Below are 22,867 nucleotides of genomic sequence, written 5' to 3' on the forward strand. Positions count from 1 at the left end.
GGCAGCCTGGCCCCGCCTCTGCCTCAGTTTCCCTGACACCCCCCCCCCCACAGGCAGCCTGGCCCTGTCTCTGCCTCAGTTTCCCTGATACCCAGCCCCTCCCCCCGGTGGGCGCACAGGGCACGCTCAGCCGAGGACGCACAAAGAACAGCCCCCACCCGCTCGCTCGCTCGCTCGCTCGCTGGCCGGCCGGCCGGCCGGCCTCTTCCCTTTGCGCACGCGCCGCCCCACGCGCCTGCGCACACCCAGCAGAGCCCACCCCCGCGAGCCGCAGCCTCCCCCGCCTTAGTCACTTTGACAGGAGCCCATGCCCTCCCCGCTAGCGCGTCTTATTGGACAGCCTGTGTCACATGACAGACACACGCCCTAGTCCCGGAAATCCGGTTCATTGCGATGAGAAACACTCGGAGACTGAATTCTCATTAGCTGCTGGGTGTCACGTGCCGGAGATGGGCGGGGCTCGGATTCTCCCCTCCGAGCACGAGCTCGATTTCTATTGGGCAGCGGTGTCACATGAGCGGGGACGTTAACTCTGACGCCAAATGTTGATTGGCCGCCGGGGCGCGACAGCTGCTACGTAATTGGTCCGCGCGCGTCGCATGTGGCGGCCGGGCTGAATGTGGCGCTGCGGGCTCAGGCTGCGGCCGGGCTGCCGCTGGGACGCGCCGCTCCGCGCCATGTCCGCGCCCCCCCCCGCGCCGCGCCGGGCCCGGCCGCCCAAGGACCCGCTGCGCCACCTGCGCACGCGCGAGAAGCGGCGGGGCTCGGAGCAGGCCGCGCCCGGGCCCAGCGTGGTCCACGTGCAGGTGGCGGCGGCCGGCAGCCGGGAGGCGGGCGCCGCGCTCTACGTCTTCTCCGACTACAACCGGTCAGCCCCGCCCCCGCCCGCGGGCCCCCCCCGGCCCCGGGCCCCCCCTCCCAGCCCCGCCCCCGCCCGCGGGCCCCTCCCAGCCCCGGGCCCCCCCTCCCAGCCCCGCCCCCGCCCGCGGGCCCCTCCCAGCCCCCCCCCAGCCCCGGGCCCCCCTTCCTGCCGGCCCCGAGCCCCGCCTCCAGCCCCGCCCCCCCGCCCCCCGCCCGCGGGGCCCCCCTCCCAGCCCCGCCCCCGGGCCCCTCCCAGCCCCCCCCCCCAGCCCCGGCCCCCCTTCCTGCCGGCCCCGAGCCCCGCCTCCAGCCCCGCCCCCCCGCCCCCCGCCCGCGGGGCCCCCCTCCCAGCCCCGCCCCCCGCCCGCGGGCCCCTCCCAGCCCCGGCCCCCCCCCAGCCCCGGGCCCCCCTTCCTGCCGGCCCCGAGCCCCGCCTCCAGCCCCGCCCCCCGCCCGCGGGCCCCTCCCAGCCCCGGGCCCCCCCTTCCTGCCGGCCCCCCGCCCGCGGGCCCCGCCCGCGGGCCCCTCCCTCTGTCCCATCCCCGTGCCCCCTCACCTTCCTGTCGATCCCTCGTCCGCGGGCCCCTCCTCCAGCCCCGGGCCCTCCCCCCATCTTCCTGCCGGCCCCATGGTCCCCAGCCCAGCCCCCCCCCCCCCCACCTTCTTGCCGGCCCTTCTCCCAGCCCCCTCACCGCCTTCAGTCTCCCCTCTCCTGCTGGTCCCTCGCCCCTCCCCCCCCGCCTTTAGTCCCCATCTTCCTTTTCGTCCACCAACGTGCTGCCTGGGCTCCCCCCTCCACCCGTGTGCTGGTTGCAGACTCCCCCGGCCAGGTAGCTGCAGGGTTTGTGCACAGCCTGGTGCTGAGCTCCACTCCTGAAGCAGGCCCAGAAACCGAGCTGCTTTTGCTTGGGGAGTCCTGCCTTACGAAGCGCTCTCATCCCTTTCCAGGTATCTCTTCAACTGCGGGGAAGGGATCCAGCGCCTCTTGCAGGAGCACAAGTAAGTGCCCACACTGGGATTAAGGGGAAGAAGTTGCCACAACATAGAAGCTGAACTTTGGTTGTTCCATAAGCCAAACCTTTCTCTTCTCAGATTAAAAGTGTCTCGTTTAGACAACATCTTTCTCACCAGAATGAACTGGGCGAATGTTGGTGGCTTATCTGGTAAGTGAGTCCTGGGGTGCACACTTCATAGCTGAGCTTATTGTGTAAGAGAGGGGCTATGACAGGCTCTCTGCCTCCCTCATGGCCCCTCTGTTTCAGGGGTTCCCTGCAGTTCCTCTCGTCTCCCAGAGTTCTGGGTGCTTCCAGCTCCATACAAAGGTCCATCATTCTCCCTTTATGCAAGGGGCTCTGTGTGTGTCTCCATTTATTCTTCCCACCATAACAAGATTCCAGTATGCAGCCTGTCCCTCATATCAGGTTCTTCCAATCTCCCTCCCAACCACAGGATGTGTCCCCCATGTCAGCAGTTCTGTGCGCACCCTGTTTCCCTCTTCCTCCTTAAGTCCCCCGTCACTCCCCCCACCAATGATACTATCTGATTCCCATTGTTCCCCCCCCACCTTTTCCAGGATCCCCTGTTCTCATCCTATGCCAAGAGATTTGTATGCCCTTCACACACTGTCTGGCTCTCCCTAACCCCAGCATGGGTGTCATCACATTAATTAACCTGTGTTGGGTTGGTAGACAGAGATGAACTAATAGTACTGTTGAACTGGAAAGTTTTAATGGGTGTCATCAGCTGGGGCTCAGGTAAAGAGCTGGTGGAGGCTTCACATGTTCCCTATTTTCCCACTTTTGGCTTTCTGGTCTGCCCCTCCCTCCCCCACGAATAGATTCCTGCCCATTGATGCCTAGAATATTCCCTGAAGTTTTGGATTTGATCAGATGTGGCGTTCAACATTTACTGCATTATAGGCAGCAAAATGCTTTTAAGTGGAGCATCTGAGCTCACAAGTGTGGCCAATTTAATATGTTTGTGGAGTGTGTTATTAAATAGTTGTTGCCAGCTTTGAGCTGTACATGAACTGTACTCCAATATGGTACAATCTGTTCTTGGAGTGTAGCTTTCATGCTCGAACCAGGCCAAGTAAGGTGTAAATTGCTCTCAAAATGGCATGTGTGCAAACTTCCCTGCTTTAGTGGTGAGTAATACCAAAGATTTTCCTAGCAGGAAGAGGTAGGGAAAATCATTTGTCTTTCCACTCTTGTCAATTTACTCTGTGTTCTGCTAGTTAGCAATTTGTATATAGTCTACTTACACAGGACCTTTGCCTGGGTCCTCCTGGACAGGGGGCGGGAGGTGTATCGGATGCAGGAGTCAGGGCAGGGCTTTGGGGGATATATTTGTGCAAGGGGGAGGGGGCACACAGTGCCGGAAGCTGGGGATGGGTGTGGGTGAGACTAAGATTGGAGGAGGGGCTCAGGGTGGGGGAGGTCTCATCTGTCAAGGGCCCCTTTTCTCCTTCCAGCCATCTTCTTGGTGCTGTCCTGGAGGTGGCTGGGAGGGGGGAGAGAGGGTAGAGAGAGTCTGCAGAAGGCAGAAGCTCCTCTGGACAACCAGAGCAACCCCTGCCTGCGACAGGTAGGGGGCTGCTCCAGCCCCCACCAGTTAACTGGTTAAACATTCACATCCCTACTTACAGGGATCTTCTGTCCTTCTGAGTGTGTATGTAATTCCCATTGCTGTAGTGGGTACCTGAGTGCTTCCCAGTGCTTATGGAGTTATCCCCCAATATCCCTGTCAGGTAGTCCTTGTTTTACTGATGGGGATTTGGATGCTAAGAGATGCGTGACTTGTTCAAGAGCACTCAAAGCAGAGCCAAGGGCTTCACCCAGATCTCCTGAGTCTCTGACCAGGGCCTTAATCACAGGACTTTACACCTCCTTGTGAAGAAGGTTGGAAATTGGCCAGATAGTGGAAAGTTGGTTAAAACTAGAGCCCTGCAAATCCGTGGATACTCACTTTATAGCCACAGTTATCTGCATCTGCAGCTTGTTCTTGTGGATATGGATGTGGATACAAATTTTGTGTTCTCTCAGGGCTCTAGTTATCCCCTTTTCTGTGGCGGCGCTCCCATGGGTTCATGATGAAGGCTGTTTCCAAACCTGTGTGTTCGTTCTCTCTCTCCTAGGAATGATTCTCACCTTAAAAGACACAGGACTCCCAAAGTGTGTTCTTTCAGGTCCACCGCAACTGGTGAGTAGCTGTTTCTTTCAGAAGTGGGGACCCTCTAAGAGTCCAAGACCTAAACCATGAGGGTTTGCCAAGGACCACCCTGTAATTGTTTGGTTCTGCTTTCGGGCTTGGCTTCATGGGATGCACAGCTTGCTTGTGTGTCGTCCCAATTAGAAACCACTCTAGACAGCAGCAGACTGCCATCACTTGGAACAGTCTCATCTGGTGCAGGCTCTCCAGTAGATGGAACAGCCATTCTCCACCTGTCTCCTTCAGCAGTGTGATGGGGCAGTTCTTTTGGCAACCATTAGGGTTCTCTGCAAGTGTCTGATCAAATTCTAAATCTTGCAGGAGAGTTCTGGTAACATAGATTCAGTGTTGGCCTCAGTGTCTGGACTGTTGGTTCCTCTCATCAGGAGTACAGTATCCATGGGCACTGCATGATTGTCCACTTGTCGAAGCTCTTCTCCTTGACCTTCATATTCATTTTCCTAATCCCTGGCCTAAAGAGAAAGTGTTTACTGGGTGGGAGAACTCTCTGGCTAGCTTGCTGGCTCTGCAGCTATTGGGGCCACATGTCACTTTCGGGGAGATGCTGCCCTACACTACAAAAATGAATGTACTTACAGTGAGAAGAAACATGGTGCCCACTCTTTTCCCTGTAGTAGAAAGAGAGTTGGGATGAGGCCTAAACCAAAGTCCGGTCTTGCTGACTTAATGCAAAGTAAGCAAGAGTTAGGCTGAGCAAAGTCAGTCTCTGTTCCAAAGCAGATGCCTGCTTGCAGATTCCCCATCTGGTACGTGAACTTGGCAAGAACATGGCTGATGTTGCACAAACACAGAACACCCTAGGAAGTGCAAGGCACTGGACACTTGTGCAGATCTATTCCAGAGGGCTGGTGCCAGAACACCCCGTGTGAAGTTATGGTATAAACACATCAGAGATAATGGTACAAAGAATAGGGTGGAGTCAGCTTTTCTCCTAACTGGGAGTTGAGATGATGAGCTTCTCTGCACCTCACTGCATCTCACCTTCTCTGCATCTCACTGCTTTCAATGTCATGCTTTGATTCAGAAAGTTACCTGATCCGAGGCAGTGACCTCTCTTTGGGTGGTGGGTTTTTTACCGTATTGTCTTTTTTCCAGCAAAATTACTTGGAAGCTATCAAAGTGTTTTCTGGGCCACTGAAAGGAATAGACTTGGGTATGTACAGCATTCATCCATGTGCACTTCCTGTCTCTAATGTCTGCACCTTCCTGCCCGATGTATGTCTCTGAATAGCAGCCTCTTGATGCATGAGGTGTTAAAGAAGCACTCCAGGATGACAAGCCCTTGCAGAGAAGCTTCACTGCAGAGGATGTGGGGGGAGACCCATCATAGCTTCCCTTGGGGGCGGGGGGGGGCACATGAATCATGGTATCACAGGACTGGAAGAGAAGGTCTATCCTAGGACTGACAAGCACTTGTCATTGTGGAGCATAACTGTCCCTCCTAAGATGTCACCTGGTTACAATAAATCAACCTTAGTGTGGCTGCTGCATAGAGGTGGTGTCTCCTGACATTCTAAAACCAGCTTGCAGTTACTCGAGAGCTTGCTTTCTTCTTCCGTGTACGCAGTGGTCCATGCGAATAGAACGCTTCCACTCCCCCCAGCCAGAGTTCGTGCTGCCCTGCGCCAGGCGCTGTCCTGGGGCTGTGTAAAGGCAGAAAGGAAACGTGGAAACCCTGAGGCCGTAGAACCCTCTCCCGTTCAGAGCTGTGTAGTGATGGATTGCTTTAATCGCTGCTGCTTAGGACAGCTGAGGAGAATTGCTTTCTCTTGATGTTCTGTGTATTTATCCCTGCGGCAGTGGAGAGTTTCAGCATCTGGCCTGAGGAAACTGCCTGAAGAGCCACTCCCAGGACTTTCCAAGATTTGCGCGCTCCTGCATGCACTAAAACACCTCTCTGCTTTCAAGAGTCCTGGCGTGCCGGCGTCTGCAGTGGCTGGTTAATACAAGCTTCGGAGGGGCTCGTAGCCAGGCTGATGTCTAATGTTTTCACTGTCTTGTTGCTAGTTGTGCGGCCCCATACAGAGCCCGAGTACAAGGATGAGACCATGACCGTCTACCAAGTACCTCTTGTGGGTGAGTGTGGGAGTCTGGCTTGAGTGGTTGGCAGCAAAGGGTGTCTGGAGCAGAAAGGGGAGCAGGATTACTTGTGACGCTGGCTGTGGTACGTGGTTACTGTTTGTGAACCTGACCATAGTGACAGCCTTGTGTGTGTACCTCTCGTGGTGAGAACATAGCTTTGAAGGAAACCTTGAGCAGTGCCTCCACTAGAGGTCGGGGGTCTTCCTTCAGCTGATTGCCCATGGAAGGGAAGTTATTGTGAGCCATGCTTCCTTAACTGTCTTTCCATGTGACAGGTGCACTCCTGCTGCACTGGGGGGACGTGCTTGAGCATGGCATTTGGAGAGCTCTTGAAATGGGCGAAGTGTAATATGCAGAAACAAGGGGCCAGGGGCTCTGCCCTTTTAAACTGATCAGGGCATTTTGGAGAAACTTTCTGAAGGAAGCGCCGTGTGTGTGTTCTCACTCTTGCCTCCTGAGCAAGTCTGTTTCTTTTCCTCCCTTGGGGTTGGGACAGGAAGGCGCTTGGCCAATGAGCACAGGCTGCATCAGAGTCCTGAACGTGGAGTCAGCCCCGAATGTGCCCCAGAGCCTGGCTTTCCCACTGCTGAGCACCAGTGTCCAGAGGGCAACAAGAAGAGAGAAGCCTCGAAGAAAACAGGTGCAGGAACTTGTGTTTTCTTAGTGTGATTGGGACAAAACCTCGGAAATTGTAGACGTGGTGTAATTGCTTCCCTGCATGAATCTTCTTGGTGAAATAAGAAAGAGCTGGTGCTCTCTGCTGAAATATTGCTTGGGGATAATGTGAGCAGAAGGAGAACACAAGGCAAGTCAAGATCTAGTGGATGGACCCTGACACTAGACAGATTCACCATTTTGTAGCAAACGTTGATGTGAAGTTATTCCAGGGGTCAGTTATCTTGGAACAGGGCGGACTCTGTCCCCTCAAGTCGTGAAATTAAGACCCTATCTTTGGGTTTGATGGAGGGATCCCTGGCTTAGCGTTCTGGTCTGTGCTGTATATGAGGTTGGGTTTGGATGACCATAATAGTCCCGCATGGCTACGGCTGCACATGGCACAGAGGTCACGGATTCCATGACTTTCCATGACCTCCGGAACGGCCAGTGTGGGATTCAAGCAGCCCCACAGCCAGTTGCTTCTCGAATGACTCTAGGCAGCTCAGATTTAGTCGGGGAATAAAGGGTGAGGGCAGGAAATGAGCTGTGAATTTTTGTTTACTGCCTGTGGCCTGTCTATGACTTGAATGAAAAATGCCCATGACTAAATCCTAGCCTTACTTATGGCCCTTGTGAGTAAAGTCACAGGAAGGGCCGGGATGGGACACTGCGGGAAACTGGCACCTTTTGTTTTAAGGAAGAAGATGCTCCAGCTACGTTGTCCTGTGTAACTTTGCCTTTTTGTGGTGGTGTTTTCTCTTTGGTTTTTTAAGATGGCAACAGGAGAGTTGTCAGCAGAGACCCAACGCTGGTGGTTGCTTTCATCTGTAAAGTAAGAAGTGTCATTCTTGTATCTAGATCAGTTTAATACCGATACCACCTTTTAGCTGGATTGGGGGGTTTGGCCACCATTTGTACTCAGTAACGCTGCACTCAAATGTAGCAGTCGAGAGAGAACGGGATTTGAATGCTGTCTGGGTGCTTTACTCTTAGAAGTGACCTACAACAGAAACAACTTTGTCGTGCTCCTTCACGTAGGCTAGAAAGATATTTCTGCTTGTCTATTACATTACAAATTCAGGTCTTATCTACCCTGCTTTTCCTAGACGACCTTGTGACTGGGGACCTGGTAGGGTTATGAGACAGGATGCAGAGCTGCTGTTTAAGATGCTTTGGGTAGCTGTGTATTTGTGTAACACTTATGTGATTCTGCTGCTGGACTCTTGAAAGAAAATATCTTAGACTCTCCACCTCTACGGGTTGGAGCTCCAGAGCCATACCTCTGGGCAGATAAGCCACTGAAGCGGAACAGAGGATTTGCTGTTCCTGAGAATTAAAACCCCCAGCCTTGTAGTAAATGTCTCCTGCAGTCCCTTCTCGTGGCTATTACAGAGCCAGTGAGGGCGTGAGCCCCGTTCTTGCTCCTCCCATTCCATTCGTGTTGGAACATTGTGACATGTTGGTGGCTCCTTACATGAGAGCATCAAGTGAAGCGCTTCTCTCTTTTCGATTCCTGCCAGCTTCACCCAAAGAAGGGGAACTTCTTGGTGGCTAAAGCAAAGGAGCTGGGCCTGCCAGTGTAAGTACCGGAGCCCTGCCTGCGTGCTGGGGGGAAGGGAGGGGCCTGGCCGTACCGACGCTGCCACTGTCTGTGTTCTCATCCATAGTGGAACTGCAGCCATTGGGCCCATCATTGCGGCTGTCAAAGACGGGCAGAGCGTGACGTTCGAGGGCAGAGAGGTACGACTGCGCTCTCGGCCCTGGGACCCAGCTCACTCAGAATGTAGGAACTAAGGCTGGCCATAGTCAGCCTCTTTGGGGGCCCCACGGGTCTGCCGCTGCAACCAGTCCCGTCCTCTCATTACTCCTGCCAGGAGCTAGGGCTGATTGACCTGACCCGCAATGTACCTCGGAGAGGCGGGAATCAGTTTGACATGTTTCCTTGGGTTCCCCAGACTCTGGCAGCTTTCCCAGCCTCGCTCCCTCTGCACTGATCATGGCGATAAGTGAGCAACACGGGTCCCGATCCCCAAGGGAGCCCATGTGAGCACACCCTGGTGCGCTGCACTGAGGTGCTTTGTGCAGGCCGTTGTTAGGGGCCCATTGCACCGGGTGAACCAGGGAACCAATGATCTGAGTAATCACCAGGCTCGGGGGAGAGGGCGGCGCCAGTGCCAGAGGGGCGCGCTGAGCATTGAGCAGTGCACCTGGCACCCAGCGGCAGAAGGAGCATGCCCGTTCCCAGCCAGCTGTGCGTGGAGTGAGGCGAGGCTGGGGTTGGAGCGCATGGGCCGTTGGCCCTGTTGCCAAGAGGGAGCCAGTCACCCAGGCGCGTTCTGACAGCTCGTACCGTGGGCTGAGCATGGGGTAACCCGGTTGCCTCCATTGCAGATCCTGCCCGAAGAGGTGTGTACCCCGCCTGACCCAGGCCCCGTGTTCATTGTCGTAGAGTGTCCTCATGCAGGCTTTGTGGATGCCGTCTGTGAAAACGACACATTCCGCAGGTGCAGTGGGGGTGGTGGGACAGGGAGTGGGCTGGGGGTATCAGGCTGGGGCGTTTCTGTAGAACAGTGGAAATCTCCTGTTAGCCTGACTACAGATGGAATCCGCCGCGCTTCGTGGGCAGTGGCGGAGTCTGAATGGCCTGGTTACCGAAAGCTGCAGATAGTGTCCAAGATCTGGAGCTCCTAAAGGCACAGAAGTTGGAGTATGAGAGGCAGGGCTGTGGCCCGGTGTGCTCTGTGCAGGGCGCTTGCTCTCTGACTCGCTCCTGGGCGGGATGTTACCTACACCGTGCAAGGCCTGTCTTGGGAGAGGGGACTTGACGCTCTGTGGTCCTGGGCCAATCTGCAGGGCCAGACCCCTGGAGAAACTTGCTGTCCCCTCTTCCACCCAGCTCCCAGCCCTGAGCTCTTCCCCAAGCCTGGAGCCTCCTCTGGCATCCTAACACCTTTGTCCCTGGGCCCACCCAGAGCCATCACCCCTTGTACACCCCAATCCCCTGTCTCAGCCCACAGCCCCCTGCTGTATTCTGGATCCCTCTCCCGCATCCTAAACTCCTCATCCCCAGAGCCTTGCACCCCATCTGGGAGCCCACATCCCCAGCGGAAACATCCCACCATGCCACCCCAAGCTTCTCTCCCAGACCCCCTCCCACGCTCCTGCCATGTCACACACCTCCACATGCACAAAGCGAAATTCAAGGGAACACGGCCCATGAGCCCCCCAGCCCCCTCCTGCAGCACTCCTGCCTGGGAAATCAGCTTCCATGTTTGGTGCATTATTGTTCCTCCCTGGGCGGAGTGTTTTGCATTTGTCCTTATTGATTTTCATCCTGTTTATTTCAGACCATTTCTCCAATTTGTGCAGATCATTTTAAGTTTTAATCCTACCACCGAAGCACTTTCACCCCTCCCCACTTGGTATTGTTCACGGTCTTTTTCAAGGATAATCTTATGTTCTTAAATAATTTAGATAAACATAAGAATGGCCACACTGGGTTCTTCCAAATGCCCGTCCTGCCCAATAGCCTGTCTTCTGACTAGGGCTGTAAAATCCCATTTAAAATATTAACCTGTTAAACTATATGGTTAATCAGTTAACGGGCCCGCTGTGTCATGCGGCAGGCGATGGGCCCGGCTGCTCTGGCCAGGCGCCAGTTAACAAGTTATCCCGATACCCGGTAAACATTGCCTTACCATCACACGTAGCTGGTTAACCCGGGTGCTTCAGAGGGAAAGAACAGAACAGGTAATCCCCACGTGAGCGCTCTCCTGTTGCCCATTCCTGGCTTCAGAGGCTAGGGGCATTGTTCCTGCCCATTCTGGCTAATATGGAACATATTGAACAGAACCGGCCCTGAAGTGATCCCTGTGGGACCCCGGCCAACGTGCCCTTCTAGCTGGACTGTGAACCCTTGATAACTGACTCCTGGAGATGGATTAGGCGCCCGCCTGACGGGAGCAGTTGTACCTCCCTAGTGCACGAAGGGGTTGTGTGAGGGATGATTTAAAACCTTTACTAAAGTCAAGAGAAACCACGTCTGCTGCTTCTCCCTTCCCCCAGTCCTTTCAGGTGGTTCCACGGTTTGTTCTTGACAACTCTGCCTTGACTTACCACCTTATCTTTTAGGTGTTGCAAGTTGGTTCTTTGCTCCACTATCTTTGTGAGCTCCGAGGTTAAGCTGACTGGTCTGTCACTCCCTGCACTGGCCTTACTCTCCTCTTTCAGATTGGCACTGTGCTTGCCCCTTTCCATGACTTTTCAGAGAGAATCACAAACGCTCCGATATCTCCTCAGTCGGCTCCTTGAGTCTTCTGGGGTCTGCTTCATTGGGCCCTGGTGACGTCAGAGCATCTAACTCCGAGTCGTTGTGGTGAAACCTGAAAGTCGTTTAGCACTTCTGCCATTTCTGTTGTTTCTCTCGTGCTCACTGAGGGTACATCTAGACTACAGGCTTTTGTCCACAGAAGTTTTGTTGACAGATACTGTCGACAAAGAGCGTCTAGACTACAGCCAGTTCTGTCGACAAAGCCAGCTGCTTTGTCGACATGACAGTGTAGACGCAAAGAACAGTGTAGATGCAATAACGCCTTCTGGCGACAGCACTCTGTCCACAAAAGGCGTTATTCCTCGTAGAATGAGGTTTACCGCCGTCGACACAACTGCTGAGTTCTGTCGATGTTATGTGGACAGAGCTCAGTGGCAGTGTAGGTGCAGGGATAGTTTTGTTGACAAAACCCTGTAGTCTAGACACACCCTGAGTAACAGGCCTGCCCTGTCCTTGGTCTTCCTCTTGCTTGTGAGAAGCTATCACCCTCGTACCGACGGAGGCCGTGGGCCCTCTGGTAAATGACTGGCCCGGGGCCACTGGGGAGTCGTGGAACCCAAACACCTTTGCTCTCAATCTGAGCCGTGACGTATCTGCTAGGCTCCCTTCCAGGGGGAGTTGTGTGTGCTTCCGGGAGGGCCCAGTCAGAAAGAGCAGCTGTGTCCTTGGGTGAGGGGAGATCTCGCTGGAGTAGGAGTCAAGCACTGTGTCATCTTGGCTCTTAAATGTTTGTTCTAGATACCAAGAAGGGAAGGCTGAGGGCCCCGTGGCCTTGGTGGTTCACATCACCCCAGAGTCGGTGCTTCGGGACAGCCGGTACAGAGAGTGGCTGGAAAGGTACGGGAGAGTTGTTCACGGTGGCTTAAAGCAGGGCTACTCAACACGCGGCCCGTTGGTTTGCGGCCCGTGGAGCAGTTTGGGTTTCCGGTGCAGTTTGGCTTGATAAGTGTTTTAGTGGTTAAATCTCTGGACTGTTGTGAAGCCAAAACAAATAGTCAATAGAATGGTCTTCTGTTGAGATGCGGTTTAGTAGTTAAACTCCTGGACTGCCATAGCTCATTAAAAGTGCTGTCATGCGGGTGGAAATGGGGTAAATGGTGCATTTTATTAATAGCAGCAGAACTGACTTAAATGGGGCCTGTGTGTTGTGTAGTCTTGCCTCATTTTTTGTATTCGTGCCTGTCAGTATGAAAAGCTATTTGCATATATTTGCATGTATAGGCAACCACCCTTAAGCTGCGGCCCTCAGCATGTGCTGTGAGTGTCATTGTGGCCCCCGGGGCTTCCAAAGTTGAGTAGCCCTGGCTTAAAGTAACTTTCACATTTGCCGGGATCTCAGACTGGTTAGTGAGCCCTGGTGCCCAGCAGCCGGTTGGAGCTGAGCACTGAGCTTACTGGGCCATCTTTCTCCAGGTTTGCACCCTCGACTCAGCACTTGATACTTAATGAGAATGTGAGCACCGTGCACTGCCTCCGCAGCCACAAAATCCAGACCCAGCTGAATCTCATTCACTCCGAAATCTTCCCGCTGCTCAACAGCTCCTGGAGTCAGGTAAGAGGCTGGGCATCCCTTCAGGTGTCCACAGAGGCCAGCTCGCGCACGCTTCTATGTTGCTCCTTCTGTCTCATCCAGGAAGAAGAGGCCACTTTCAGCGTGCCTGTCGTGCGGGGAGAGTGCCTCCTGAGATACCAGCTGAGGCCCCAGCCGCAGTGGCAGAGGTTGGCACGCTTGGTTATATTGAAACTAGAGAGAGATCTGGCTTGGGGGCACCTGCCTGGAAGCAGGTGTAATTTCAGATCAGATGATGAGCGCAGACCGCGGGGGGGGATGCAGCAAAGGTGGCTTGAAGTCACCTTTACACTCTTTGTTTCTGGCCAGCCTGTGCAGGGACAGAGCCCTGGAGAAGCTTTGATCAGCCCGGGGGTGCGGGTGCGTTGTGGTGTCCCCAAAGAACTCAAGGCCCCGTTTTACTGAATGCTGCACAAATCTCTCGTAAGACAGTCTGGGCGCCGGAGCACTTAGTCTGGGTTTGTCTGGACCCATGGGGTGCCCAGTGTTCGTGTGACCCTAGAGGTTTCATAGCGTTAGGGCAAGAAGGAATCATTCCATCATCTCGCCCAGTGGCTCTCAGTCGCCCAGACTAGTGCCCCTCTCCCAAGTTTGATTTGTCTTGCGCACCCCAAGTCTCCCCCGGATATTTAAAGCCGAGTGGCGCGCGTCGTCAGGCATGTGGCCACAGAGGGGTCACAGCCACACCTACTGGACAGTTGTGTCATTGTGGCCATCTCGTTAGAACATGAAACGCGGCGCTTGCGTGTCAGAGTGTAGCACAGCGAGTGGGCTAAGCAGGCCATTGTAGGAAATACTTGTACTGACTTGGCTAGTGATTTTTATGGAGCCTGGTATAAAACTAGGCCAGTAGCTGGATGAATGGCTGCATCCCTGGAAGAGCTCTACGTGTCCCCATTTGAGAACCTCTGACCTGTATGTCACAGGCCATTACGTTACCCTCTAACCCCGGAGCCAGTCACGTGGCTTGGGTTGGATTGAAGCATTTCAGTCCTCCGGACACTAAGCTGCCACTGCCGGCCGGAGCTGGTCTGGCGTCCTACCTGGGATCCTGCTTTGGTCGGTTAACCATAGGGCAACCCAACGTTAGCCGGCTCGCTGAGTAGCCGGGGTTCACATCCCTGGTGGGGCGCGATGAGCTCTGTAGCGGGCGGGTAGATTTCAGCACGGTGCTGCCGGCTGCCCTGGAGCTGCGCAGGGTTTGCTGGCACCCGGTGGAATGTGCAGCCCTTAAACCCTGGGATCATGCACCGATTTGCTTTGGGCTGGAGTTCCCGCCCGTGGCCACTGCCCCCTGCAGGCTGGTGTCAGTCCTGGGGATGAGGCGTCGCACTGCCCTCTGGTGGATGGTAGGTTTAAAGCCGGCACCTCTGGGGACTTTCCTAACTAGACTAGTGTCTAATTTATGGGATAAAGTGTCATGTTACTGCTTAAACTCTTCAGCTCCTCCCCTCCCCTTCCTGATTTGGGGCCTATGGGTCGTTGCAGAGACATGGTTACTGTCTGCAGTCCCACCGAATTTGTGGCTGAAGCCCTCGAGCTCCCTGGCTTCCAGGACTGTGTGAAGGAGTGCCGAGAGCGCCTGCAGGCTGGGCCGGACCGGGCGGGTGAGAAGTGCACAAGACCTCTGATGGGGACACCATCTAGGGTCTGGCTTGAGCTGGGTGGAAACCGGGGACTTGTGTGTAAGCGGATGCTGTCCAGGTGAAAGGTTCCCATCGCCCTGCAAGCTAACGAACTCCGCCTGTCGTTGGGTCCCTTGGAGCCTGCAGAGCACGGGATAGGCTTGCTCCCACTGGCACTTTGTTGCTCAGCATGGCACAGGCCAGTAGGCATGCTTGGCTCGCGGAGGGTGCTGGCTTTGGGGCTCCAGCACTGCAGGGGGAAGGTTTAATCACCAGCAGCCCCCTAGCACTGCTGCGGGCAGCGCCCCCCTGGCATTCTGCTCCAGTGCTCTGCTCACGTTCTGCTCTGCACTAGTTGCTGTGGGCGTGTGGAGTATGAGAGGAGCAGCATCCAATCCACAGCTGGCTCCCTCCGGAGCCAGGCTCCAGTCCTGTGGCTAGGCAATGCCCATGGCGTGTGATACTGGCAGCACAGCCTGTCCCGTGGCCTGCCACGGGGCCCTGTCCCGTGGCCTGCCACGGGGCCCTGTCCCGTGGCCTGCCACGGGGCCCTGTCCCTTCTTATTGGGCGGCAGCATGTCCGTCCCCACCAAGCCCAGTCCTGCCTCCGCCAGGGTGGGCCTGCAGCCAGGTGTCCTGCTAGCGCTGTTCTCCCCATCCCCACTCCAGTAGCAGTGATGCTGTGGGGAGTTGAGGCGGGGGCTCACACTCCGCTGTCTGCACCTGTGCAGGGTCTGGAGATCTGCTCTGATGCTTCTGGCCTGACCATCCTGCAGGGCAGCAGGCTCTTGCCAGCGTTCGCTCAAAGCGTGTTACGTATTTTCTCTAGGCAAAACTGAGCCTTACCCAGAAATAGTCTTCCTCGGAACGGGCTCTGCGATTCCAATGAAAATCCGGAACGTCAGCTCCACGCTGATAAATATCAGGTGACAGCTGGCGGCGCTCTGCGCCTTTCCTCCCTGGGGGTTGGCCACGTCTCCCTCGGGGTTTGGCCCTACTAACCTGCAGGGCTGGGAGTGGGCCAGGCAGCGTTGCACAATGGTCACTGCGCGAGACCCCTGCCTTTCTGGGGGCTGTTCAGGGTGTCTGGTGGCCTCGCGTGAGAGCAAGAGCTGCAGCAGCTGTGGAGACTGACCCTTCCATGTCCCTCCTACAGAGGCAGCTGTTTGCTGCATTTCACCCCCAGCTGTCCCTTCTCAGCTTCCCCCTTTGCGCTGCGGTGCTGGGCAGTGTCTGTGCACGCCAGCTCCTGCCAGCAATACACCCGCTCTCTCCCCAGCCCCACCCAGTCGCTGCTTCTGGACTGCGGGGAGGGCACGTTTGGCCAGCTCTGCCGCCACTACGGGGACCAGGTGGACACAATCCTGCGCAACACGGCAGCCGTGTTTGTGTCCCACATTCATGCTGATCATCACACGGTGAGTGCTGTGGGGCAGCCACTTCCCCGCTGGGTGTGGCTTGTGCCCACCTCCGGGGGACTCCTGTCCCAGCAAGTTCTGCCACGTGCAGCGTGTGTTCTCCTGGGAATGGTTCTGCCACTTCCAGTACCCACGTCAGACCTCCTCTGCTGGGTGCGGGTCTGCTGCCCATCCCTGGAATGAGTCCCCCAGCTGGCCCCAAGCCTCTAGCTCTGGTCCCCGCAGGTGGGGACAGGCTGGGTGAAGAAACATGGGTTTTTGCTGAGCCTGTTTCTGGGGGGTCTCTGGCTCCCAGCAGCGCACTCGGCACCACAGGAATGTGCTTCAGCGAGCGAGCCGGCCCCGCTCCAGGCAAGCTGTGTTCCTTGCCCTCTGCTGGGGCTGCCTTTTCCAGCGGCCATGGGGCAGCAGAGTCGGGGGCCGGTCTCATATCAAGTACTTCAGCTTCGCTGGAACCGTTGGGTGTTGGGCCAGTGTTCTCTGCTACTTGCCGCTGCAGCCCTGGCCCAGGCCCCAGGAAGGGGGTTCTCCTTCAGGGCTGAAGTTGCCTTGGCTGTGTATTTCCCCCTCCTTCCAGGGGGCTGGGCTACAGGGTTGCCTTCTCTTGGTTGCCAAGGCCATCTGAGCATCGGGGCGGGCCAGGAGCAGCGCTCCTCCCTCGAGCAGGGCCCCACACTTCCCTGGGCTGGAGAGAGGGCTGTGTCATCGGCCCCACCCAGACAGGTGGCTGTCTCGCACGGTAGCTGACTGACCAGCTCTGCCTTCTTCTCCCTTCAGGGCCTGCTGAACATTCTGCTGGAGAGACAGCGAGCGTTCGTAAGTGCACAGCCGTGCCACTGCCCACAAGCGTGTGGCTCTGCTCGTGCCCCGGAGCAGTGCCTGCCTCTGCCCAGACCGAGTACTGCCCTGGGCCCGCTTCTTGGGCGTCCCCAGCTCTGACCCTTCCTCGCCTCTTCTGCTTTCAGGTGTCCCTTGGCCAGCCCCCCAGCCCGCTGCTGCTGATAGCGCCCACGCCGCTCATGACATGGCTGCAGCTGTACCACAACCACTGCCAAGAGATTCTTGGCCACACCGAGTGAGTGCCCCACAGGTGGCTGAATCCGCGGGAAACAGCCGTGGGGTTCGTGGCTCAGGGCGTACCGCTGCTGTGCCGCGTGCTGCACAGGCCAATCAGCTCCGTTTCCATGGATCTCTGCAACTCCGAGCTCTTCTGTGCAGCAGATCAGAGACTGGGCAGCAAAATGCCACCTCACTGCAAACCTAACCAGCCCAGCGGATCTCACATGCCCCCTTGCTCCCTTCTCCCCTGGGGCCTGAGCATGCACATGGGGTTTGTGGCAGACACTGATGGGCTGGAGTGTGGCTCCAAGCCACCCGCCTTGTGGCAGGCTGGCAAAGTACTTGGATTCTTTGGGACTCGGTGTGTAGTGTCGGTCACCGTGTCCAAAGGCCTGCGCTTGGGAGCCAGGTCTGAGCAGCGGCCAGGAAGGACTGCTGCAGCTGGGGCAGGAGAGCCCAGACCTGTCCCCTTTGCAGGGTTCTGGCTTGTCCCCTGGGCACGTTCCCATCGGGTGTCCTTTGAAAGGAGTTTGATTGCTGAATTGCACTAGCCCTTTGTGAGCTTGCCTGGCCCTCCAGCCATGCAGCAAGACCAGGGCAGAGACCAAATCGGGCATGAAGCCACAGGCAGGAGAGTGGCAGAACAAGATAGAAAGGACTCTGGGAGGGGAAAGGAATGGGAAGAGGGTACTGGGAGGATGGAGGGAGTGTACGGCACCGCCCGAGGGTGCTGGACAGGGTGTGGTGAGGATTAGCAGCCCGAAGCTGGGGCGTGACTGCCTCAGCACAGACCTAGGACACGTGTCCTGGGGAAACCTCGCTGCGTGCCAGGCGGCTGCCCTTCCCAAATGGAACGTTCTGCTCAGCTGATTTGAACAATAGTTTTCATTGTAGCCTTGACTTCTACCCGTCTCCCTGCTTGCTGTGCAGTATGATTCCTATCAAGCTTCTGGTGGAAGGGGCGAAAGCCATGGGGCCGAAAGCCGAGGCGCTCGTCAGCTCGCTGCTGGCGAAGTACGACTTGGTGCAAGTAAGTGGCCAATGACAGGAGAAGGTATTGAGAAAAGCGGAAGGGTAACCTACGGCGGGTAATGATTGTGGCCTTCTTCAGTTCCAGACGTGCGAGGTCCGACACTGTAGAAATGCCTTTGCCTGTTTGCTGGAACACACATCTGGCTGGAGAATCGTCTATTCTGGTGACACGATGCCCTGCGAGGCCTTGGTCCGAATGGGTGAGTCGAACGCAGGCCGGCGGGAAACGCGCTCTGTTGTCACCTTGTGTTGTGAGCCAGGCAGGTGTGGACAAACCCTCGCAGCATCAGGGTGCGTCTCCTCCCAGTCCTGCCGGGGGTGGCCTGGGCTCTTAGTGCAGCCAGTGACTCTAAGCACTCTGAGAAGTCGTCTAGCTGCACTGGTCAGGTGGGCCAGATTGGGGTCAGAGGAGCCCGCTTGCCCCCCAGTCAGCGTAGTACCTGTCTGCCCCAGCCCTGTGTCTGCTCCGCTGGAGCACGGAGTGAGCATTGGCGCTCTCGCAGGGAAAGAGGCTACGCTGCTGATCCATGAAGCAACGTTAGAGGATGGCTTGGAGGACGAGGCGGCAGAGAAGACGCACAGGTAAGGCACTTCTGGGAGGTCGGCTCTGCCTTCCAAGATCCGGGCATCGCCCTCGGCCCTCGTGACCAAGGCTTCTGCTTCCGGAGCTTCCCTGGGTGCACGGAGTCCGGCAGGTTCCCGTCAGTTCGACCCCTGTCTGGTTCTGTGGCCTCAGGCCAGGGAGGGGTCGCGGGAGGAGGGTGCTCTGCTAGAGGCCTGCAGCTGGCCTGGAGCGAGGACTCGGCTCATTCGGCAGCATCTCCAGGCCCAGTTGGTGCCTTGCGAAGGCCCGACCCGAAGGGATGCGGGCGTGCTGCTGGCATGTCGGGGGTGGGACAAGACGCGACAAGCATCCAGCTCTGCCCCCAGCTTGCAGCGGCCTTGCTGCCCCTCGTGGCTGGAGGGGGGATGGGCGCCACGTCCCAGCAGGGAAGCTGCCTTCCGGCACCAGCTGCTAAAACAAGAGTGGCCCAAGTTCCCGTGCACGCGAGCTGTGTCTGGCACCTTGGGCCAAGGCTGGGGGCGCTGGTCCTTCGGAACACGGCCCCCAGCTCCTCTCCTGGAGGCAGGCCCTGGCGTTGCTCACGGCTCCGTCTCGCGCCCTGCAGCACGACGTCCCAGGCGATCGGGGTCGGGATGAGGATGAATGCCGAGTTCATCATGCTCAATCACTTCAGCCAGCGGTACGCCAAGATCCCGCTCTTCAGCGCCGACTTCTCCGACAGGGTTGGCATCGCGTTCGACCACATGAGGGTGAGTTGGGGGCCTGGCGCTGTTCTCCGGGCGGGGCCGGTGCTGAACCCGGGATCGTGGGTTTCTCGGGGGGGGAACCAGCAGGTCTTCCCTGCGTCCAGGGCTCCTGCTCGGGGCTGCTCGCTCAGCCATCACAATCTGAGTGCCTGCAGGAGGCATGCAGAGGCAGCTCTCCTCCAGCAGCTGGCTTGCAGCTGTTGTCGGTTCGTGGCAGTGCTACAAACACAGGTGAGTTTGTGCCTGCAGCTTTGCCCAGGAGCCGGCCTTGCCTGGGCCTGCTGGCACAGAGGCCAGGAGAGGGCTTTTCCCTGCCACCGGCACGAGCTGGCGTTGTCAGGAGCAGCAGATGTGGGGTCTGCGTTCCCTCCACAGCCTGGGTCTCCAGTTGGGGATGGAAGTGACTATCCAAGGCGGTGGGGCGGGCGGGGGAGAAAGTAGGAGCTGGTGCAGGGGGTGGAGCTAGCTTAAAAGTCTGTTCTCCCCAGCACTGTCTCTGCAGCGTGGGGGTGGGCAGGGGAGGCAGGCACAGTGGTCCGGTGCCTGGCGTGACTTGGGATTGCTCAGTCCCTGCTTGGGCTGGGCCCCAGACCTGCCCCCGCTGCGGCTCTGCATTTTAAACGTAGAAGGAGCCAGGCTGCCTGCGCACCCAGCTCTGACCAAATTTAAGGTGCAGAGCCGCAACGGGGCCCTTCTGGACTAATAGGTACAAATTGGTAACATCCTTCTCCAATACCCAGCAAAGTGCTGCTCACCCGGCCACCCTGCCAGGGCTTTCTGCTGCCACCGCAGCACTTGCATCGCAGTTACCGCACCTACCTGGGCAGTGGGGCTCCCAGAACATGCCTTTGTGCATTGGGTTCCCCACGGGTTGCTTGTCTGAGCCACTGGCCTCTGCAAAGTGCCCCCGGGGGGGCTGTCTTTACGTGGCAAAAGCTGCTGAACGCAAACTTGTTGCACTTGCTTGAGTTGAACAAAGGCCAGTGCCCCAAAGGGTTAGTGCCTGTTAAAATGCTTTTGGGATGTGCTCAGAAATCTTGTTGGATGGCGCTTTCCCTGTCAGGATTCTGAGAGAAATGGGGGGACCCCCCCCCGCCCCAGTACATCCTGTGTTGGATGGCGCTTTCCCTGTCGGGATTCTGAGAGAAATGGGGGGACCCCCCCCGCCCCAGTACATCCTGTGTTGGATGGCGCTTTCCCTGTCGGGATTCTGAGAGAAATGGGGGAACCCCCCCTGCCCCAGTATATCCTGTGTTGGATGGCGCTTTCCCTGTCGGGATTCTGAGAGAAATGGGGGGACCCCCCCCGCCCCAGTACATCCTGTGTTGGATGGCGCTTTCCCTGTCGGGATTCTGAGAGAAATGGGGGGACCCCCCCCCGCCCCAGTACATCCTGTGTTGGATGGCGCTTTCCCTGTCGGGATTCTGAGAGAAATGGGGGGAACCCCCCCGCCCCAGTACATCCTGTGTTGGATGGCGCTTTCCCTGTCGGGATTCTGAGAGAAATGGGGGGAACCCCCCCGCCCCAGTACATCCTGTGTTGGATGGCGCTTTCCCTGTCGGGATTCTGAGAGAAATGGGGGGAACCCCCCCTGCCCCAGTACATCCTGTGTTGCAACCTGGATCCCCCCCGGTGCGCGATGTGACAGTCCCTGGTGGAAAAAGCTGACGGTGTGAATGGACGAGCCAAAGGGTAGAATGGGAAACAGGCCCACAGTAAAATGCCGTTTCTCTGTCTTGGCCCCTCCCTGTGACTGTGCTCCATCCCCTTCCAGGTGCGTTTTGAGGACTTTGCCACGATCCCGAAGCTCATCCAGCCCCTGAAGGCTCTGTTTGCCGAGGAGATCGTGGAAATGGAGGAGCGGAAGGAGAGGCGGGAGCTACGCTTGTTGAACGAGGCCTTTGTGGCTTCACAGAAGCTGGCTGGCAGCGAAAACAAGGCCTGCGACTCGGCCCCAGCCTCCAAGAAACGGGAACAGGACGGGAACCAGCAGGGAGGGCTGAGCAAGAAGCTTAAAACCGTCAACTGAGACTAGCAGCATGTGGCCTGTGCGGGTGAGGGGCTCTGCGCATGCTGCACGCTGCAGCCTTGCCCCTCCCGGCCTTGGGGCGTGGGGAGAACTGCAGAGCCTGCATGGGGGGCCGGTGGCCATAGGCTGGCAGTGCCTGCAGCTTCTCCATGGGGGCAGCTCTGAGGTTCAGGAATGCAGCAACGCGCCTCTGGCTCGTGCTCCGGGTCTCGCGGCAGCGCTGCCAACCTCCAGCTGCCTCTTCCCTCTCGAGCTTTTATTTATTTTTGGTTTTAAACTGCAGCTGTGGCGCTAACAGCGCTAGTGGTGGCAGGAAGATGCTGGAGGTGAGGTCCGCGCCTGGGGGCCGTGGAGTCTCCAGAGCAGGCCGGGACCATTCCTGCGGCCTGTAACAGTGGCAAGAAGGGCCTGGGCCCGGCTGGCCGATTGAGGCAGTTCCACAATAAAATGGACCCGAGTCACTGGCTGGAGCTTGAGCGTGGCTGGCTTGGACACAGGACCAGCCGGAGGGCTGTGGCGCGCTCCGCTTGCTTCCGTGCGTTCTGCTGGCTGGCAGATCCCGGCAGGCGCGGCCTCTTCCTAGGGCCGAGCTGAACAAAACCTGGGGGGGGGCTCAGGCCCTGGGGCTGCTCTCGCCCTGCTGGACAGACTGAGCTCCGGCCCCCGTTGGAGCCATGACCAGGGCCCCCTCTAGCATCATTCTGGGTCACCTGAGTGCAGGGGGTGGAATCTCTACCTCTGCCACCCAGGCAGCTCGTGTTCCGCATCAGCTGCTTATGCACCTTAAGGTGGCAACTTCTCTCCTGCTCCGTGGGCGAGTCGCTCAGGACCCACACGGCAGCGGGATCGGGGAAAGGGCGGACTGCCCCGTGACCCGCAAGGCGCGCTGCTCCAAGGGGGAGCCCCTCTGCTCCCCAGCAGCCGTGGGCCAGGGCCCCCAGGGTTTTCCAGCCGGGCTGGCTCTGTCCAAAGAGGTGCTTTAGTTGGACGGACTTGGGGGAGGGTCAGGTCTGTGATCTCTGCTTCTGCCCCCTTGCCCCTCTGCATCTGATGTTGCCCGACTATTGGGGTTCCTCTTGCTCGCCTGAGCTGCAGGGGTTTGCACCAGCTGCCTGGGTGCTCTCGGGCAGCCCCTGCTTAACCAGAAGCTTTCCCCTGTCCCGAGAGCGAACTGAGCCAAGAGCCCCCTGAAAGGGTTGCCTAAGAAGCGGCGGCAGCAAAGCTTTAAGGACCTTAAGGCTTGAGCATCAAAGGAGAATGGGGGCGGGGTGGCTGGACGGCTCCTCGGGGCGTGGCTGGGCTGTGACACTGGTGCAGAGTTGCCGCTCGCACTAGGATCCTCTTGCCCCCGTAGAATAACCTAGCCCCGGCAGGGTTTGTGTCTCCCAGGGCTGCAGCCCGGGCGAGTGGCCAGAGGCGTGGGGTGACGGGGCAGTGCCAGCCTGCTGGCAAGAAGGGGAAGGCCATAGGAAGCCCGGAGCTGGGTTAGGAGAAGGACGGCTGATGTGAAGGCAAAAGTCTGGAGCCCTGAACGCAGCAAGTCTAGCTGAGGGTAGGGACCATTTCACCAGCCTATAGCGCAGGGGTGGGCAACATATGGCCTGTGGTGCCGTGATCCCCTGGCCCGTGGCACAGCATAGTGCTCTGGCAGTCTGTGCCTGC

General features: G+C 57.7%; 1 protein-coding gene across 3 annotated transcripts; it reads left to right on the forward strand.

Moving 5' to 3' along the window:
* Window positions 1-577: 577 nt before the first annotated feature.
* Window positions 578-21,671, forward strand: ELAC2 (elaC ribonuclease Z 2). 3 transcript variants are annotated; one of them, XM_075903454.1, is made up of 25 exons: window positions 578-868; window positions 1,810-1,860; window positions 1,954-2,024; window positions 3,998-4,062; window positions 5,188-5,245; window positions 6,100-6,168; window positions 6,671-6,814; window positions 7,605-7,663; window positions 8,352-8,410; window positions 8,499-8,571; window positions 9,223-9,335; window positions 11,900-11,998; window positions 12,575-12,713; window positions 12,795-12,880; window positions 14,220-14,338; window positions 15,186-15,282; window positions 15,636-15,774; window positions 16,552-16,590; window positions 16,740-16,849; window positions 17,728-17,863; window positions 17,945-18,065; window positions 18,369-18,447; window positions 19,035-19,179; window positions 20,951-21,230; window positions 21,489-21,671. In XM_075903454.1, exons 1-24 carry the CDS (start codon window positions 618-620, stop codon window positions 21,203-21,205), a joined length of 2,577 nt encoding a protein of 858 aa, XP_075759569.1. In that variant the 5' UTR covers window positions 578-617; the 3' UTR covers window positions 21,206-21,230; window positions 21,489-21,671. The 3 variants fall into 3 exon arrangements, with proteins under 3 accessions (XP_075759569.1, XP_075759568.1, XP_075759570.1); XM_075903453.1 differs by having other exon boundaries at window positions 20,951-21,671; XM_075903455.1 differs by having other exon boundaries at window positions 579-868; window positions 17,764-17,863; window positions 20,951-21,671.
* Window positions 21,672-22,867: the final 1,196 nt, after the last annotated feature.

Source organism: Pelodiscus sinensis, chromosome 20, assembly GCF_049634645.1.
Source record: "Pelodiscus sinensis isolate JC-2024 chromosome 20, ASM4963464v1, whole genome shotgun sequence".
Taxonomy (NCBI): domain Eukaryota; kingdom Metazoa; phylum Chordata; order Testudines; family Trionychidae; genus Pelodiscus; species Pelodiscus sinensis.

Excerpts from the sequence above, each read along its gene's own strand:
- ELAC2 (XM_075903453.1), top strand. The coding sequence starts at position 618 with ATGTGGCGCTGCGGGCTCAGGCTGCGGCCGGGCTGCCGCTGGGACGCG. Across the intron at positions 11,999-12,574 it reads TACAGAGAGTGGCTGGAAAG|GTTTGCACCCTCGACTCAGC; the intron begins GTACGGGAGAGT and ends ATCTTTCTCCAG. Across the intron at positions 15,283-15,635 it reads TCCACGCTGATAAATATCAG|CCCCACCCAGTCGCTGCTTC; the intron begins GTGACAGCTGGC and ends CTCTCTCCCCAG.